This window comes from Nerophis lumbriciformis, linkage group LG26, assembly GCF_033978685.3.
Source record: "Nerophis lumbriciformis linkage group LG26, RoL_Nlum_v2.1, whole genome shotgun sequence".
Classification (NCBI taxonomy): Eukaryota; Metazoa; Chordata; class Actinopteri; order Syngnathiformes; family Syngnathidae; genus Nerophis; species Nerophis lumbriciformis.
Genome location: NC_084573.2, coordinates 5,587,268 through 5,605,539, shown reverse-complemented (window position 1 = coordinate 5,605,539; position 18,272 = coordinate 5,587,268). Strand labels below are relative to the sequence as shown.

Below are 18,272 nucleotides of genomic sequence, written 5' to 3'. Positions count from 1 at the left end.
TAGGGACGAGGGCGGGGTGCACAGTGAAACAGTGAACAATTTCGCGACAAAGATGAACCTTTATTGATTGATCTGCAGCCATGACAAAATATCAGACAATCTCCATTGTCAACGACAGGCAGGAAAATAAAGATAAGCACATAGCCTATGTTGTAGGCATAGGCATAAGCTCATACGTTTTTAAGTTGAAATAGAAAAATAAATAAAAAATGTGCCTCATAAGCCTTAGGCTGTCAATCACACGCACAAACTTAAATTATACAATAGCATATGTATGTCATCTCTATTTAAACAAAAATAAATTAAATAAATAATAATAATAAATTACCTGCAACTTATTGGCCAAGGCAAATAGCTGAAGGGGGGAAATCAAACCCATCAGACTGCACTTTATCATCAAACTTGAATTATAATGAAAATAGACGGTCGCGACAAACAAAGCAGGCTAAATATCCTTACATTGTCGCCAATCGGAGATGCGCTTCACTTGAAAGCGAGGCCAAATAATTAACACCTAGTAGTATATCTCGAATAGAAAAAAAACACAATAAACAACGCAATTGCCTTAATTCCTTTGCATTGTAGTGCGCCCAAACAACACGTAACCATCAAAATTATTCAGCTGACCGAACTCAATATAGGTTAGACATGGGCTTATTTGGTATAGCCTATAGGTAACGTAGACTAATTCGTTTAACATATCCAACCGTATGTCTACTTACTTTTTTTTTTGTTAGCACTATGTAGGAATAAAATGGCATCTACAGTGCCAGGATTCAGGCGAGAGCGCCTGGCCTCTAAAATGCGCCCTGCTGCGCTGAAGGAGCGCTCACTTGCGCCACTTGTTGCTGGGACGCATAGGATTCTCTTGGCAAGGTGTTGTAGTCGTGGGAATGATTGTCCTTGTTTCCCCCAAAAGGAAAGTAGATTTTCCTCTGCTGATCCGTCGAGATGGAAGTTTGTAGAGGAATAATCCTCTACTTCATCAACAAGCACAGGTGCATCCTCCTCTCATTCTGTGAAGTCAATCCTTTTCTTTTTCGGTGATGCACCATCAGCTCCACCTAAAGGACCGATAAAATCTATACGTTTTTCGTATGTGGGTAACAACATTTAACTATATATTAGAGATGCGCGGATAGGCAATTATTTCATCCGCAACCGCATCACAAAAATCGTCACCCATCCGCCATCCACCCGAACTAACATTTTATCAAAACCACACCCGCCCGCACCCACCCGTTGTTATATATCTATTATAGACGATGCAAGGCATTAGTGAGGTTATAAAGCTTTTGCTTGTTAAAGAAAGGAGACTGATCCAATGTAGCAGAGACATTCAATGCGTACCACGCTGTCACGGCCCAGACGCACACCAGTGCGCAATCATCTGGGAGCCGCGCTGAGCGCACCTCCAAGCGCGCTCGCGCCACTCAAACTGCTGCAGGCAGCTGCGTTCACACATGCATCTGTAAGCCTTGTTTTAACATCCTGTGGCACTCTTCTGGGATCACGGCGGACGAAACTGCTCATGCTCAGGGTGTTTGTGGAGGTTCGGGGTTTTGCACAAATGTGATGCACCATGTTAGATGTCCCGGTTTTGTGAATGTCATAGACATAAACAGCGTCGCAGCTCTTGCAAATCACGTAGCCAGCATTACTATCATCCTGATTTACAACCTCATAAAAACGAGTCCACGCTGAACTTTTCTGGCCTTTTTCCCCCTGGTCTTTAGTATTCCCTTTTTTAGTTTGTCGCGTACCACGTTTGCTGCCGGCGTTGCCATCTTTTTTTTTCTTCTTCTTCTGTTGTGGCGTGCTGCAGGTGCCTGATGATAAATAATTGCCTGTTTCAAAGAGTGCTGCTCGTTTTTCGTATGTGGGTAACAACATTTATCTATGTATATATATTTCCGAATTGGTTTAACTGCCACCCGCCTGAATCTATTTAAAATCTAATTTTTTTTCATTTCAACCGCCCGACCCGCGGATAAAATCTAATTTTTTTTTTTATTTCAACCGCCCGACCCGCGAATAATCCGCGGAATCCGCGGTTGTGTCCGCAAACCGCGCATCTCTACTATATATATGTATTTCCGAATTGGTTCAACCGCCAACCGCCCGAATCTATTTACAATCTATTTTTTTCGTCATGTCACCCGCCCGACCCGCGGATTATCCGCGGACTCCGCGGTTGTGTCTGCAAACTGCGCATCTCTACTACTAATAAAAGTTTCAATCAATCAAAAAAAAAAAAACAAACCCCGCCGCCCTCTACATCAACGGCGAGGAGGTGGAGAGAGTCAGCTCTTTCAAGTTCCTCGGCACCCTCATATCTGCTGACCTCTCCTGGACCCCAAATACAACTGCGGTCATCCAGAAGGCCCAGCGTAGACTGCACTTCTTGAGGGTGCTGAGGAAGAACAGACTGGAGAAGCAGCTGATGGTGACCTTCTATCGCTCGGCTGTCTCGGCTGAAGCAGACAAAAAGGCGATTCAGAGGGTCATAAACTCTGCACAAAAAATCATCGGCTGCCCCCTCCACTCCCTGAAGGATTTACACAACTCCCGTTGCCTCAACAGAGCAAAAAACATTACCTAGGACAGCACACACCTTGGCTTTCACCTGTTCGACCTGCTACCACCGGGCAGGCGCTACAAGTGCATCAGAGCCAGAACAAACAGTCTCAGAGACAGCTTCTTTCCCAGAGCTGTCACCATCTTGAACTCAAACTTATAATAGATTATTCACCCCTATTAGAGATGCGCGGTTTGCGGACACAACCGCGGAGTACGCGGATTATCCGCGGATCGCGCGGTTGAAATAAAAAAAAAAAAAGATTTTATCCGCGGGTCGGGTCGGGCGGTTGAAATTAAAAAAAATTAGATTTTAAATAGATTCAGGCGGGTGGCAGTTAAACCAATTCGGAAATATATATACATAGTTAAATGTTGTTACCCACATACGAAAAACGAGCAGGCACCTGCAGCATATGCCACAACAGAAGAAGAAAAAAAAAAGAGATGGACACTTTTACGGAGCGGAGAAGGGACGCCTCGCCGGGGTCCGGGACCGAGGCCCCTTCCCCCGAGAGGGCCCCACCGGGAGCCGTAGCTGAGGCGATCCGCGAGAAGGGCCCGACGCACGTCCAGGGTCACCACCGCGCCCAGGGTCACCACCGCGCCCAGCGCACCGACACTCCGCCTCGTCCGCCTTCGCCGCGGCCGGTGTCACGCGCAGCAGGTAAGCAGCTTACCTGCCCGCCACCCCAGTGGCCGGGGGCTCGTAACAGGGGTCACTCTGCGCGCTCCGCCCGCGCAGCTTACCTGCCCGCCACCCCTGTTGCCGGGGGCACGTAACAGGGGTCACTCCGCGCACAGTGCGCTCACGAAAGGGGTGGGGCTCACCCGGTATAAAAAACCCGGGGCGGTATAGCTCGGTTGGTTGAGCGGCCGTGCCAGCAACTTGAGGGTTGCAGGTTCAATCCCCGCTTCCGCCATCCTAGTCACTGCCGTTGTGTCTTTGGGCAAGACACTTTACCCACCTGCTCCCAGTGCCACCCACACTGGTTTAAAAAAAAATGTAACTTAGATATTGGGTTTCACAATGGAAAGCGCTTTGAGTCACTTGAGAAAAGCGCTATATAAATATAATTCATTTCACTTCACTTCACCCTGGTTGATATAGACAGCAGGACGGTGGCCATGGAAGTCGGAACCCGCTAAGGAGTGTGTAATAACCCACCTTTCATCTCCGTAATATCGCTAAAAATAGTTCGATTTTATCCACTAGCGACGCTGAGATCATTATTCATGCGTTCATTACGTCTCGTCTCGACTACTGTAACGTATTATTTTCGGGTCTCCCTATGTCTAGCATTAAAAGACTACAATTGGTACAAAATGCGGCTGCTAGACTTTTGACAAGAACAAGAAAGTTTGATCATATTACGCCTATACTGGCTCACCTGCACTGGCTTCCTGTGCACTTAAGATGTGACTTTAAGGTTTTACTACTTACGTATAAAATACTACACGGTCTAGCTCCGTCCTATCTTGTCGATTGCATTGTACCATATGTCCCGGCAAGAAATCTGCGTTCAAAGAACTCCGGCTTATTAGTGATTCCCTGAGCCCCAAAAAAAGTCTGCGGGCTATAGAGCGTTTTCTATTGGGGCTCCAGTACTATGGAATGCCCTCCCGGTAACAATAAGAGATGCTACCTCAGTACGGTAGAAGCATTTAAGTCCCATCTTAAAACTAATTTGTATAGCCTTTAAATAACCCCCCTGTTAGACCAGTTGATCTGCCGTTTCTTTTCTTTTCTCCTCTGCTCCCCTTTTCCTTGTGAAGGGGGGGCACAGGTCCGGTGGCCATGGATGAAGTGCTGGCTGTCCAGAGTCGGGACCCGGGGTGGACCGCTCGCCTGTGCATCGGCTGGGAACATCTCTGCGCTGCTGACCCGTCTCCGCTCGGGATGGTGTCCTGCTGGCCCCACTATGGACTGGACTCTTACTATTATGTTGGATCCACTATGGACTGGACTCTTACTATTATGTTGGATCCACTATGGACTGGACTCTCACAATATTATGTCAGACCCACTCGACATCCATTGCTTTCGGTCTCCCCTAGAGGGGGGGGGGGGTTACCCACATATGCGGTCCTCTCCAAGGTTTCTCATAGTCATTCACATCGACGTCCCACTGGGGTGAGTTTTTCCTTGCCCTTATGTGGGCTTTGTACCGAGGATGTCGTTGTGGCTTGTGATTTAGGGCTATATAAATAAACATTGATTGATTGATTGATTGACCTGCCGAATCAACTAGCCCTGAAAATGGATGGCGCTGGAGCGTCGGGCCCATACCCGGCCGTCGCCGGCAGCGAGAGCCGCGAGGGCTAGGCCGCGACGAGTAGGATGGCCGCCGCGGTGCGCGCTGAAGCCTCGGGCGCGAGCCCGGGTGGAGCCGCCGCGGGTGTGAGGCACATCGCACCTCCACGCGCTTGGAGGTGCGCTCAGCGCGGCTCCCATATGATTGCGCACTGGTGTGCGTCTGGGCCGTGACAGCGTGGCACGCATTGAATGTCTGTGCTGCATTGGATCAGTCTCCTTTCTTTAACAGGCAAAAGCTTTATAACCTCACTAATGCCTTGCATCGTCTATATTAGATATATAACAACGGACGGGTGGCGGATGGCGGGCGGGTGCGGTTTTGATTAAATGTTAGATCGGGTGGATGGCGGATGGTTGACGACTTTCTGATGGGGTTGCGGATTAAATAATTGTCTATCCGCGCATCTCTAACCCCTATACAATATCCTACCCTAATACCCTACAGTGCAATATTACCCTTCGAGTGCAATACGTCCGACACTGATTGTCATTATTTTATTACTCCGGTACCCTTGTTTTGCTCTGTATATTGTACAGTATTTTGTATATTGTTTTGTATATTGTACAGGTTTGCTTATTGTTTTTATTGGATAGTAGTCTGTTTATTTCAATTCTAATATTTTATCTTTATTACTTCTTATGTGATTCATTTTTAATCCATATTTGTTTCCACTACCGCACCTTAAATTGGAGTGCTTAATCTCGTTATATGCAAATATGATGACAATAAAGTCCATTCTATTCTATTCTCTATTCTTATGCTACTGTTGTTTCAATACATTGTTAAATATTTCAATATTTTTACGAAAATAAGTTGTATGTCTTTGTTTTGAAAATGTAAAATGGACAAGTTTACTTTTATTTTCAGAATGTTGAAATAGTTGTACCGGGGGTGGGACGTGTACTTGTTTCTCTCGCGAGATCTGGAATAGAGCGCTGCTTACTTGTTTGTCTCGCGAGATCTGGCAACACTGCGCGCGAACCAAACACGGCGAGGTTAAAGCAAGATGGCGTCTGACGGTGAAGACGTTATTGCAGTCGTCACAGTTCAGTGTTCTTAATCTGTGCGTCCATGTACACATATATGTCCTTTATTACACTCTATTAAATAGAGTAAACATCGTTAATAACTGTTTGCATCCGGTTATATTAGTCTGAGCGCACTTTGACGCTTCTCGAGCTAGCTTAGCTTGCTAATTAGCTTAGCGTGTTAGCTGCTAACAAAGAGAGGCGGAAGTGATGAAAACACATCGCTAAGCAGAGATCAAGTGTGAGTGTAAAGTGTTGTGATTGTGTGAAAATGTGCGAAAGAACGATAGCAGAGTACGAGGAGGAACTTTGTCCAACAAAAGAGGAGAAGGAGCGACAACATGAAAAACATCAAGTTGTGTTACACAGAACAGGTTTGTTTACTTCTTACTCTCACATCTTTACTAACTTTATATTTATTATTAACACTATTCTTGAATAGATTGTCTATAGGAAGATGAATTGTCATGTGAGGATGATGCACTGATTGTTTTATGTTGTTCATAAAAACGAGACAGTTTGACAGTTTTACCATGGTAACTGACACTGTAAACCTAGCCTGCTAGCTGGCAGGTTTGACAAGTTATTTATGTGTGTAAAAGCTATACTGACCTGTTATTTCCTTCATATTGGTGCAGCCATTAACCTACTACAACACCTACTACATCCACCTACTCAGTGGCCTAGTGGTTAGAGTGTTCGCCCTGAGATCGGTAGGTTGTGAGTTCAAACCCCGACCCAGTCATACCAAAGACTATAAAAATGGGACCCATTACTTCCCTGCTTGGCACTCAGCATCAAGGGTTGGAATTGGAGGTTAAGTCACCATAAAAATTACTCCCGGGCGCGGCCACCAACCGCTGCTGCTCACTGCTCGCCTCATCTCCCAGGTGGGGGTGATCAAGGGTGATGGGTCAAATGCAGAGAATAATCTCGCCACACCTAGTGTGTGTGTGACAATCATTGGTACTTGTAACTTTTTAATGTGGCAGTGATTGTCGAAAAAACAAAGCCTGATCTAAAGATGACATCTTGATCTCATACCATCTCAAACCAATTGGCCGCTCATTATTAAGTGAAATGTCTTATAGTCGCTTAAATTTGTCTTTAACTAAGCAACATTATGTTTTATCCAGTTACTCGATTACCGTATTTTTCGGAGTATAAGTCGCACCTGCCGAAAATGCATAATAAAGAAGGAAAACAACATTTAAGTCGCACTGGAGCCCGGCCAAACTATGAAAAAAACTGCGACTTATACCGTATTTTCCGCACTATAAGGCGCACCTAAAAACCACAATTTTTCTCAAAAGCTGACAGTGCGCCTAATAACCCGGTGCGCTTTATTACGATTCATTTTCATAAAGTTTCGGTCTCGCAACTTCGGTAAACAGCCGCCATCTTTTTTCCCGGTAGAACAGGAAGCGCTTCTTCTTCTACGCAAGCAACCGCCAAGGAAAGCACCCGCCCCCATAGAACAGGAAGCGCTTCACCCGCCCCCGGAAGAAGAAGAAAAAACGCGCGGATATCACCGTACGTTTCATTTCCTGTTTACATCTGTAAAGACCACAAAATGGCTCCTACTACGCGACAAGGATCCGGATCATAAAAAGACGCAATCTCTCCATCCGCACACGGATTACTACCGTATTTCACAGCAACTGATATTCCTGTGAACTGCACTGTGGAACGGGAGCACGTACGGTGAATATTCGCACCACAGGGAATGAGGAGTCATCCTTCACTGTGGTTCTAGCTTGCCATGCTAACTTCCACCCATCCAAAAGAGACCTTTCCAGCCGGCGTCATCATAAAAGCTAACTCGAAGGGATGGATGGATGAAGAAAAGATGAGCGAGTGGTTAAGGGAAGTTTACGCGAAGAGGCCGGGTGGCTTTTTTCACACAGCTCCGAAGGCGAACACACCTTCACTAAGACGGGCAGATAGCGCCGGTCGACATACGCCAACATCTGCCAGTGGATCGTAAATGCCTGGGCAGATAGTTTCGGTCACAACTGTGGTCCGAGCTTTCCGGAAGGCAGGATTCACAGAACTGCTGCACAACAACAGCGACACTGACTCCCGATGACTTCTACGAGACGGAACCGGCCATTTTTGGATCCCACGCTTGCACAACTTTTCAATTCGGACACCGAAGACGAAGAATTCGAAGGATTTACGAATGAAGAATAACTTCAGAAGGTGAGCGCTATGTTTATTTTGTGTGTTGTGACATTAACGTTCGAGCAACATTATGTTGCTATTTATTGCTCTACACCATTTTGAATTTTACTATGTTTGTGATTGCACATTTGCGTACATTTTGGGACAGAGTTGTTAGAACGCTGGTTTTCAATATATTATTAAAGTTTGACTGAACTATCTGACTGTTTTTTTGACATTCACTTTAGCGCAGCGTTTTTTTGACATTCACTTTAGCGCAGCGTAGGCGCGGCTTTTAGTCCGGGGCGGCTTATTGGTGGACAAAATTATGAAATATGTAATTCATAGAAGGTGCGGCTAATAATCCGGTGCGCCTTATAGTGCGGAAAATACGGTAGTCCAAAAAATACGGTAATTGAAAACATTTCAGTAGAACACTTGATTAATAAAATGCTCAATAGCTACAGCCCTATATTTCATGTACGATTTAATATTTAGCATGTAGAGAGTTAAAATGTGTTTTGTTTGTGTCCTGTAGACATCCATCAGCTGATTGGACACCAAGAAGAATGTCTCCCTCATCTCCAGGGGGACAGTTTCACTTTAGAGGATACACAGCCCTCACGCTTTAAAGGGGACGAGGAGGATCCACAGCCCCCTTATTTTAAAGAGGAAGAGGAGGGAGAGTGTCCTGTAGGGCAGGAGGAGGCTGATCTCACCAAGTTTCCACTGACTGTTGTCTCTGTGAAGACTGAAGAGCATGAAGACAAAGCACCTGAGTCCTCACAGCTTCATCACAGTCCAAGTAAGCACAACATCCACATATCATCTATTACAATGTTTGTGACACATGTTCATCCGGGGGCCACATTTATGACTAAATATGGAGATATATTTGCTTTTTAACACCACCATTTAAAAATGAATGCTCATCAATCATCAACAATGTAATTGCTGGGGTGTAACCATGTGACCTAGAGGCCGTCCTCCTTACCTCACGTGGTCAAATGAAGGCAAACATTCAATATGGCTACTGTTTATTTACCTTTAGCAGCACATATGTCAGCATATTTCAAAGGTTTAGTGGTGAACATTAGGGATGTACACCAAGTACCATTATTTTAGTACCGGTTCCTAATTATGTCGTCCATGAGGACCGAGAAGATTCTGGACTATCGACACAACTATTTGTATTTTTTATTCCAGCTGACTGACGTAACTATGACACGTTGTCACATTGAGTTCAGCTGCCGCTGCTACACATTAACATCAGCTTTGAATAATGACAAATAAGGAAGCAACCACACGCAAAAGATTGATGTCAGAGGGGAAATTAAAATTTTCCGCACAATCCCATTCAAGAGCAGACAAACATTACAGGGAGACAGAACAGGATCGCTGACGGGTCTGCCAACTTCCGGCGCCCCTTACAAAAAAGGTGAGAAACAGGTAAATGCTGGGGAAGGGGGGGTAAAAAAAAATCAGTCTAAGCCTGGGCCCCTGGAGAGGGGGTCCAGACTGAGGCCAAAGAGAAAACAAGAACCTCATAGCCATAGCACACATAAACATGTGTGTAAGAGGGAAACATCAAAGAACATTAAAGACCTACTGAAAGCCACTACTACCGACCACGCAGTCTGATAATTTATACATCAATGATGAAATCTTAACATTGCAACACATGCCAATACGGCCGGGTTAGTTTACTTAAGTGCAATTTTAAATTTTGAGCGACATATCCTGCTGAAAACGTCTCGGTATGATGACGTCAGCATGTGACGTCGCGGATTGTGGAGGACATTTTGAGACAGCATGGTGGCCAGCTATTAAGTCGTCTGTTTCATCGCAAAATTCCACAGTATTCTGGACATCTGTGTTGGTGAATCTTTTGCAATTTGTTCAATGAACAATGGAGACAGCAAAGAAGAAAGCTGTAGGTGGGAAGCGTTGTATTGCGGCCGACTGCAGCAACACAAACACGGCCGGTGTTTCATTGTTTACATTCCCGAAAGATGACAGTCAAGCTTTACCATTGGCCTGTGGATAACTGGGACAACAGAGACTCTTACCAGGAGGACTTTGAGTTGGATACGCAGACACGGTACCGTGAGTACGCTTCCAAACATTTGATCGCTTGCCCGTACGTGCGTGCCGCTATGTGCATGTCACGTAAATAATTCAATGTATACACCCTGATGATTATCTTGTGTGATGACTGTATTATGATGATAGTATATATGATAGTATATATCTGTATCATGAATCAATCTGACTTAAACAAGTTGAAAAACTTATTGGGGTGTTACCATTTAGTGGTCAATTGTACGAAATATGTACTTCACTGTGCAACCTACTAATAAAAGTCTCAAAAAGTCTCACGTACGTAACTTTGGGGAAATATATGTGCTGTATGAACTTTGGGGAGGTGAACGGTACTTTGGGCTGTGGGATTGAGTGTGTTGTGCAGGTGTTTGAGTTGTATTGGCGGGTTATATGGACGGGAGGGGGGAGGTGTTTGTTATGCGGGATTAATTTGTGGCATATTAAATATAAGCCTGGTTGTGTTGTGGCTAATAGAGTATATATATGTCTTGTGTTTATTTACTGTTTTAGTCATTCCCAGCTGAATATCAGGTCCCACCCGCCTCTCACAGCATCTTCCCTATCTGAATCGCTCCCACTGCCCTCTAGTCCTTCACTCTCACTTTCCTCATCCACAAATCTTTCATCCTGGCTCAAATTAATGGGGAAATCGTCGCTTTCTCGGTCCGAATCGCTCTCGCTGCTGGTGGCCATGATTGTAAACAATGTGCGGATGTGAGGAGCTCCACAACCTGTGACGTCACGCTACTCGTCTGCTACTTCCGGTACAGGCAAGGCTTTTTTATCAGCGACCAAAAGTTGCGAACTTTATCGTCGATGTTCTCTACTAAATCCTTTCAGCAAAAATATGGCAATATCGCGAAATGATCAAGTATGACACATAGAATGGACCTGCTATCCCCGTTTAAATAAGAAAATCGCATTTCAGTAGGCCTTTAGAAGAGCAGTCACTTCTACACACAGCCACAAAAGTGAAAAAAACAACAATAAACAAAACATATACACTGTGGTGACCTCTGCGGTGTTCCACGCCATCGTCTGCTGGGGTGGGGGAAACATGGCCAGAGACAGGAGCAGACCCAACAAAGCAACCAAGAGAGCTGACTCCACCCTCAACCACCCACCAACTCCTGGCCAGTATCCAGTCCGCACGGATGAGCGAGGATACGTCCAAGGAGACCGAGGTGTCCGATACCTGCTCATTCAGCCAAGACACTGTGAAGCTTGTCCGTCCCAGCTCCGCAGCCCTGCCTCTTCATCCGCATCTCCTCCAGTCTCTCCAAACGGACTCTGGTGTGGCAGAGACCCAGCAGCTGGTGTCCATGGCCAGAAGGCTCCCGGGAGGCCGATCCAGAAGTTCACAAAAACTTGTCACACAGTCCCAAAGGGTCCCCAACCAAAAGGCAAAAAAAAAACCACATGAAAACAAGAGGGAAACATCCGGAACACAAAAGGATGACACAAGAGCACAGAGCTCCTAGAGGAGAAAATAAAATAAGCGGCAGATCAACTGGTCTAAAAAGGGGGTCTATTTACAGGCTATAGTATACAAATGAGTTTTAAGATGGGACTTAAATGCTTCTACTGAGGTAGCATCTCTAACTGCTACCGGGAGGGCATTCCATAGTACTGGAGCCCCAATAGAAAACGCTCTATAGCCCGCAGACTTTTTTGGGCTCTGGGAATCACTAATAAGCCGGAGTTCTTTGAGTCAGTTGAATATGCTACAAAGACAACATATTTGATGTTCAAACTGATAAACTTTTTTTTTTTTGCAAATAATCATTAACTTTACAATTTGATGCCAGCAACACGTGACAAAGAAGTTGGGAAAGGTGGCAATAAATACTGATAAAGTTGAGGAATGCTCATCAAACACTTGTTTGGAACATGCCACAGGTGAACAGGCAAATTAGGAACAGGTGGGTGCCATGATTGGGTATAAAAGTAGATTCCATGAAATGCTCAGTCATTCACAAACAAGGATGGGGGCGAGGGTCACCACTTTGTCAACAAATGCGTGAGCAAATTGTTGAACAGTTTAAGAAAAACCTTTCTCAACCATCTAATGCAAGGAATTTAGGGATTTCACCATCTACGGTCCGTAATATCATCAAAGGGTTCAGAGAATCTGGAGAAATCACTGCATGTAAGCAGCTAAGCCCGTGACCTTCGATCCCTCAGGCTGTACTGCATCAACAAGCGACATCAGTGTGTAAAGGATATCACCACATGGGCTCAGGAACACTTCAGAAACCCACTGTCAGTAACTACAGTTGGTCGCTACATCTGTAAGTGCAAGTTAAAACTCTCCTATGCAAGGCAAAAACCGTTTATCAACAACACCCAGAAACGCCGTCGGCTTCGCTGGGCCTGAGCTCATCTAAGATGGACTGATGCAAAGTGGAAAAGTGTTCTGTGGTCTGACGAGTCCACATTTCAAATTGTTTTTGGAAACTGTGGACGTCGTGTCCTCCGGACCAAAGAGGAAAAGAACCATCCGGATTGTTATAGGCGCAAAGTGTAAAAGGCAGCATGTGTGATGGTATGGGGGTGTATTAGTGCCCAAGACATGGGTAACTTACACATCTGTGAAGGCACCATTATTGCTGAAAGGTACATACAGGTTTTGGAGCAACATATGTGGTCATCCAAGCAACGTTACCATGGACGCCCCTGCTTATTTCAGCAAGACAATGCCAAGCCACGTGTTGCATCAACGTGGCTTCATAGTAAAAGAGTGCGGGTACTAGACTGGCCTGCCTGTAGTCCAGACATGTCTCCCATTGAAAATGTGTGGCGCATTATGAAGCCTAAAATAGCACAACGGAGACCCCCGGACTGTTGAACAACTTAAGCTGTACATCAAGCAAGAATGGGAAAGAATTCCACCTGAGAAGCTTAAAAAATGTGTCTCCTCAGTTCCCAAACGTTTACTGAGTGTTGTTAAAAGAACACATTTTAGCGATATTACGAAGATGAAAGTAGGCTGTTTTAGTAACACTCTTAATGTGACTCAAACGAGAGAGTTGGGTGGAAGATAATACTCAGATTCTTTACCGAGTCGCCTTGTGTAATTGTTTGGTTGTCAAATGTTAAGGTTTTATTATTAAATAAATGTCGGTGTCGAGCAGGACTGATAATCAGCATTTCCATTTTTCTTGGAGTCGAGTTGCAAAAAGTTAGCGGACATCCATTGTTTAATTTCATGAGGTCAGGAAAATGGTGAATAAGATACTCTTTAGGGTTCATATGTTTGTAAATCTGACTGTGATGAAGTCAGTGCCTCACCAGCCATCAACCTCACTGCACGTCACTGGTGTGTGTGCTCCTTTAAGAATGGCAGTATGTAAGGTGCGTGACGAGTAAGTGAGTGGGCGAGTTAGGAGAGGTAGCGCTAGCATGTGCAGGAGTGTCAATAGCATGGTGGATGTCCGCTTGTGCCCTGTGGAAATTATAAATAAAGTGACTCAAGTTGTAACTAATCGATGGCCTCGTCATTCCCACCAAAGTGAAAGGTCTCCCCTGCTCTCCTCGACCACGGTCTGGGAGCCGACAAGCAAGAAAGGTGTAAAACAGTACTTGCAACGCGTGTGGGAACAAGTGTCTCCAATATTGTCCACACCTGTCTCCATCTAAACACAGCAGTGCGCTCTTAAACGCACGGCGGGAAGTGAGGAAAAATTACGTTAACCCAAGCGCTTTGCTCCGTTTACTCCGAGGGCCAATCTCCGTAGCAAAGTCCGTGTAGCTTGTCCGCCATGATTATCAAGCCGACCAACGCTAGTGCGCATGCGCCTGACTTTGTGTTGCCTAAAATGCATTAGTAAATGACGATTTTGCTGTAATTAAAAAAATTGACGTACTACTAACCGTCGGGAAATTTATCGCAAATGATCATTATATTGTTTATCGTTACATCCCTCGTCCATTAACAAGTAAAAAGTCAAGGGCGGTCACGGCATGTTCTTGTCGTCGATGTTGGTAAATTTTTTAGGGCATTACGGCAAGTCACAAGGGCAGTAGCGTTTTTTGCCACGGTTGCTATGGTTAAATTCGAGCCCTGCTAATGGAATTACTTTTTAATAACTAATATTAATTAGTGTGTTAATTCAAATATCTGGCATAATGCAGTTGAGATAAGTTTCATATGAGAGTAGTCTGCACTGGACCGAACAGCAGGACAGGTGTAACAATAACATTATTACCTGTCACTCTTTATAACTCCTTGTGTAGATCTGAATGTTGTAACTAATCGATGGCCTCGTCATTCCGACCAAAGTGAAAGGTCTCCCCTGCTCTCCTCGACCACGGTCTGGGAGCCGACAAGCAAGAAAGGTGTAAAACAGTACTTGCAACGCGGTGCCTCCTTGTTTAAAGCGTCACCTTTATTGTTAGTTTTGAAAATCCCAAATACCTCCATGTTGTACTTCACACCCTCATTATTAACCAGTAGAATAGTAGTTTTTTGCCTTTCTTCCTCTTCAAGATGTTATTGCTTGTATGCACTTTGTGTGTGTGCCTCGACCCTGTAGTCACCACCGCAAAAGGGCACTCAGATGAAGGAGCCGAACTGGTACTTTTCAAAGGTAGTATAGTACCGATTTCAATTGATTGGTTCCGCAATATTTTATGTATACCGTACAACCCTAGTGTGTAAATGTATATATGTATGTGTACATGTATATATACAGTATATAAGTATGTGTATATGTATATATACAGTATATAAGTATGTGTACATGTGTATGTACATGTATATATACAGTATATAAGTATGTGTATATGTATATATACAGTATATAAGTATGTGTACATGTGTATATACAGTGTATATGTATGTATATATATATATATACTGTATATGTATGTATATATGTTGAGTTTAACAGTCCATTTGTGATGGATTGAATGCCCTGAGAATTATACTGGACATTCTTTTGTAATTGCATCAAAATAACGTGTAGTATTTTGTTAATTTCTAGCCAAAAATATTTTTATTTTATAGATATTTTCAAGGCAGAATATTGTCCTTAAGGCCCTCTGTCACTCCATGGGGGACCCGTAAAATCTGTGCCTCTTAAGACCTCACTGTTGGCTTTGTACGCTCATGTTACTTCTCAACTAGTCAAAGTTGACGCTAATCGACCTGTTTCTTCTCCTTTTTACTGAATGTGAAAGCAAAAGTGAGTCCACAAATAACCGAATCGTAAAGGAAATCTGAATTGGTAAAATCTTATCATTTTCGACCCCAGCATGTGTTTGTCTTCTTGTGTCCTGCAGACGTCTGTGAAAAATATCGTCCACCTGAGCAGCAGGAGGGGTCCTCCCACATTAAGAAGGAAGAGGAATGCCCACTGATCCATCATTTTAAAAAGGAAGAGGAGGACCCACTGATCCCTCACATTAAAGAGGAAGAGGAGAACCCACTGACACCCCATTTTAAAGAGGAAGAGGAGGACCCACTGACCCTTCACATTAAAGAGGAAGAGGAGGAACACAGCATCAGTCAGCAGGGAGAGCATCTTGAAGGACTGGAGGAGGTTGATGTCACCAAGATGCCAGTGACTGGTGTCCCTGTGAAGAGTGAAGGTGATGAGGTCAAAGGTGAGAGTGAGGAGAAGAGAGAGGCGGAGCCTCCAAGCAGCAGCTCAACTCAACACATGACAACAGAAGCTGATGGAGACCACTGTGGAGGATCACAAGCAGACAAGCTCTTAGCTCCACTATCAGATAGTGAGGACACAACGTCACACTCTCCTGACACTGATGATGAAGACTCTAAAGATGATAAGACATGTCACACTGACAACACACACGTCACATGTTCTCTCTGTGACAAAACTTTTAAATACCATTGTCATCTGAAAAGACACATGAGAACACACACTGGAGAAAAACCTTTTTCCTGCTCAGAATGTGGTAAAAGCTTTGTAACAAATGGAAATTTGAAATTACACATGAGAACACACACTGGAGGGAAACCTTTTTCGTGTTCAATCTGCAGTAAAGATTTTAGTCAAAGGCAATATTTGAAAACACACATGAAAATACACACTGGAGAAAAACCTTATTCCTGCTCAGAATGTGGTAAAAGTTTTGTAATAAATCAAAGTTTAAAAATACACATGAGAACACACACTGGAGAAAAACCTTTTTCATGTTCAGTCTGCGGTAAAGATTTTACTCAAAGGCAACATTTCAAAGCACACATGAGAATACACACTGGAGAAAAACCTTTTTCATGTTCAATCTGCTGTAAAGATCTTACGAGAAGGGACCATTTCAAAGCGCACATGAGAATACACACTGGAGAAAAACCTTTTTCCTGCTCAGAATGTGGTAAAAGTTTTGTAATAAATCAAAGTTTAAAGGCACACATGAGAATACACACTGGAGAAAAACCTTTTTCCTGTTTAGAATGTGGTAAAGGTTTTGTAATAAATCAAAGTTTAAAAGTGCACATGAGAACACACATTGGTGAAAAACTTTTTATATGTTCAGTATGTGGTAAAAGTTATAAAGAAAGACAGCAGTTAAAATCACACATGAGAACGCACTCTGGTGAAAAACCATACTCCTGTTCAAGCTGCCACAAAAGCTTTCGTCACCTAGAAACTCTTACAGTACACATGAGAACACACACAGGAGAGAAAGTGTTGAGTTGCAGTGTGTGTGGTGAAAGATTCTCCTATAAGTACCAGTGTAAGAAACACAAGTGTGCTGGTGAGAACAGCAGCAGCAAATGAAGATGCAGGATTTGAAATAAACTGTCAAAACTTTAACTTTGACTTTCTAACAACATCAGCATATATAACATGTGTGACATCATTGTTGTGTGTGTAACACAATGTATGATTTTAACATTTCTAGAATAGACCATTGGTTCCCCACCTTTTTGTAACTGCGGACCTTGTTTTGTTTTGTTTTTGTCATAAAAAAATACAATCATGTGTGCTTACGGGCTGTATCCCTGCCTGCAGACTGTATTGATCTATATTGATACATAATGTAGGAACCAGAAATATTAATAACAGAATAAAACAACCCTTTTGTGTGAATGAGTGTAAATGGGGGAGGGTTTTTTTTTTTGGGTTGGTGCACTAATTGTAAGTGTATCTTGTGTTTTTTATGTTGATTTAATAAAAAGAAAATATATATTATTTATTTATTTATTTTTTCCCCCTTATGTGGCCCGGCACCGGGCCGCGGCTCGGTGGTTGGGGACCACTGAATTAGACACTTCAAATTAGTGCTTTTATTTCAGTCAAGTACATGAGTTAATATACACATTTGTGTATTTTAAAATGTACAGAACAATTTGACTAAAAAGGCGAGAATAAACAGTACATAAAATATGTTACATACAATAAACATTTTAAGTGTAGATATTCATAATTCACTTTTATACTTATTCATGATAGTGTTTTATATATATTTTTTGAAATAATGAAGTGTTACATATTTTATTTTCTAATTGTAGATGATTCCATAGATGAACTCCTTTATATGATATACATATTTGTTTTACATGTGTTCATACCTTTGCTTTTGAGTACACATAAATCCCTCTTAGTTCATATTTACTGGTTCACATCTGAAACATCTTCTGGACCACTTCTGGAAGCGTATTATTATTTACTTTATACATTATTTGACCAATTGTCTTTTACACAAGATTATTTACTTTTAAAATGTGTGACTTTATGAATCATTTGTTGGGTCTCTATAATCCATTTTGTTAATTATCTTTATTAATCTCTTTTGTAATATGAATATTGTTTTGTGATTGTTTTATATGTATGTCCCCAGACCTTTATGCAATAAACAATGTATGCTTTAACTGAAGGTAGTTACAATAAATGTAGTTAATATTTGTAAGTATGTATTTCATTCTATTTAGTATTGCACTCCATTTTTTTAATGTTTTCTTTATATGATTTATATGTAGTTTCCCGCTTACTTCATCATCTATATTAACTCCTAAACATGTGATTACCTTTATTCCTTTCATTTCAATAATATCCATCATAACTTGTGTTTTACATTTTTACAATCTCCAAATATGATATATTTAGTTTTA

At 43.0% G+C, this 18,272-nt stretch overlaps 3 protein-coding genes across 6 annotated transcripts in view; 2 read left to right on the top strand and 1 right to left on the bottom strand.

Annotated features, from left to right (window-relative positions):
* The window catches only part of LOC133623968 (uncharacterized), a 289,936-nt gene that overhangs the window by 246,965 nt on the left and 24,699 nt on the right, over window positions 1–18,272 (bottom strand). The window lies entirely within an intron of this gene.
* The window catches only part of LOC140676656 (uncharacterized), a 310,270-nt gene continuing 297,899 nt past the window's right edge, over window positions 5,902–18,272 (top strand). For both annotated transcript variants that reach the window (XM_072916164.1, XM_072916162.1), the window contains exons 1-2: window positions 5,902–6,297; window positions 8,625–8,891. In XM_072916164.1, the coding sequence (XP_072772265.1) occupies window positions 6,195–6,297; window positions 8,625–8,891 (370 nt within the window). In that variant the 5' untranslated portion in view covers window positions 5,902–6,194. The remainder of the gene's footprint in view (window positions 6,298–8,624; window positions 8,892–18,272) is intronic.
* Window positions 14,679–17,096, top strand: LOC133623961 (uncharacterized). The gene is made up of 2 exons (XM_072916106.1): window positions 14,679–14,778; window positions 15,473–17,096. The coding sequence occupies exons 1-2, from the start codon at window positions 14,679–14,681 to the stop codon at window positions 16,936–16,938; spliced, it is 1,566 nt and encodes a 521-aa protein (XP_072772207.1). The 3' UTR covers window positions 16,939–17,096.

Coding starts and splice junctions, on each gene's coding strand:
- LOC133623961 (XM_072916106.1), top strand. CDS start 14,679: ATGTTATTGCTTGTATGCACTTTGTGTGTGTGCCTCGACCCTGTAGTC. Junction 14,779..15,472: donor CGAACTGGTACTTTTCAAAG/GTAGTATAGTAC, acceptor TGTGTCCTGCAG/ACGTCTGTGAAAAATATCGT.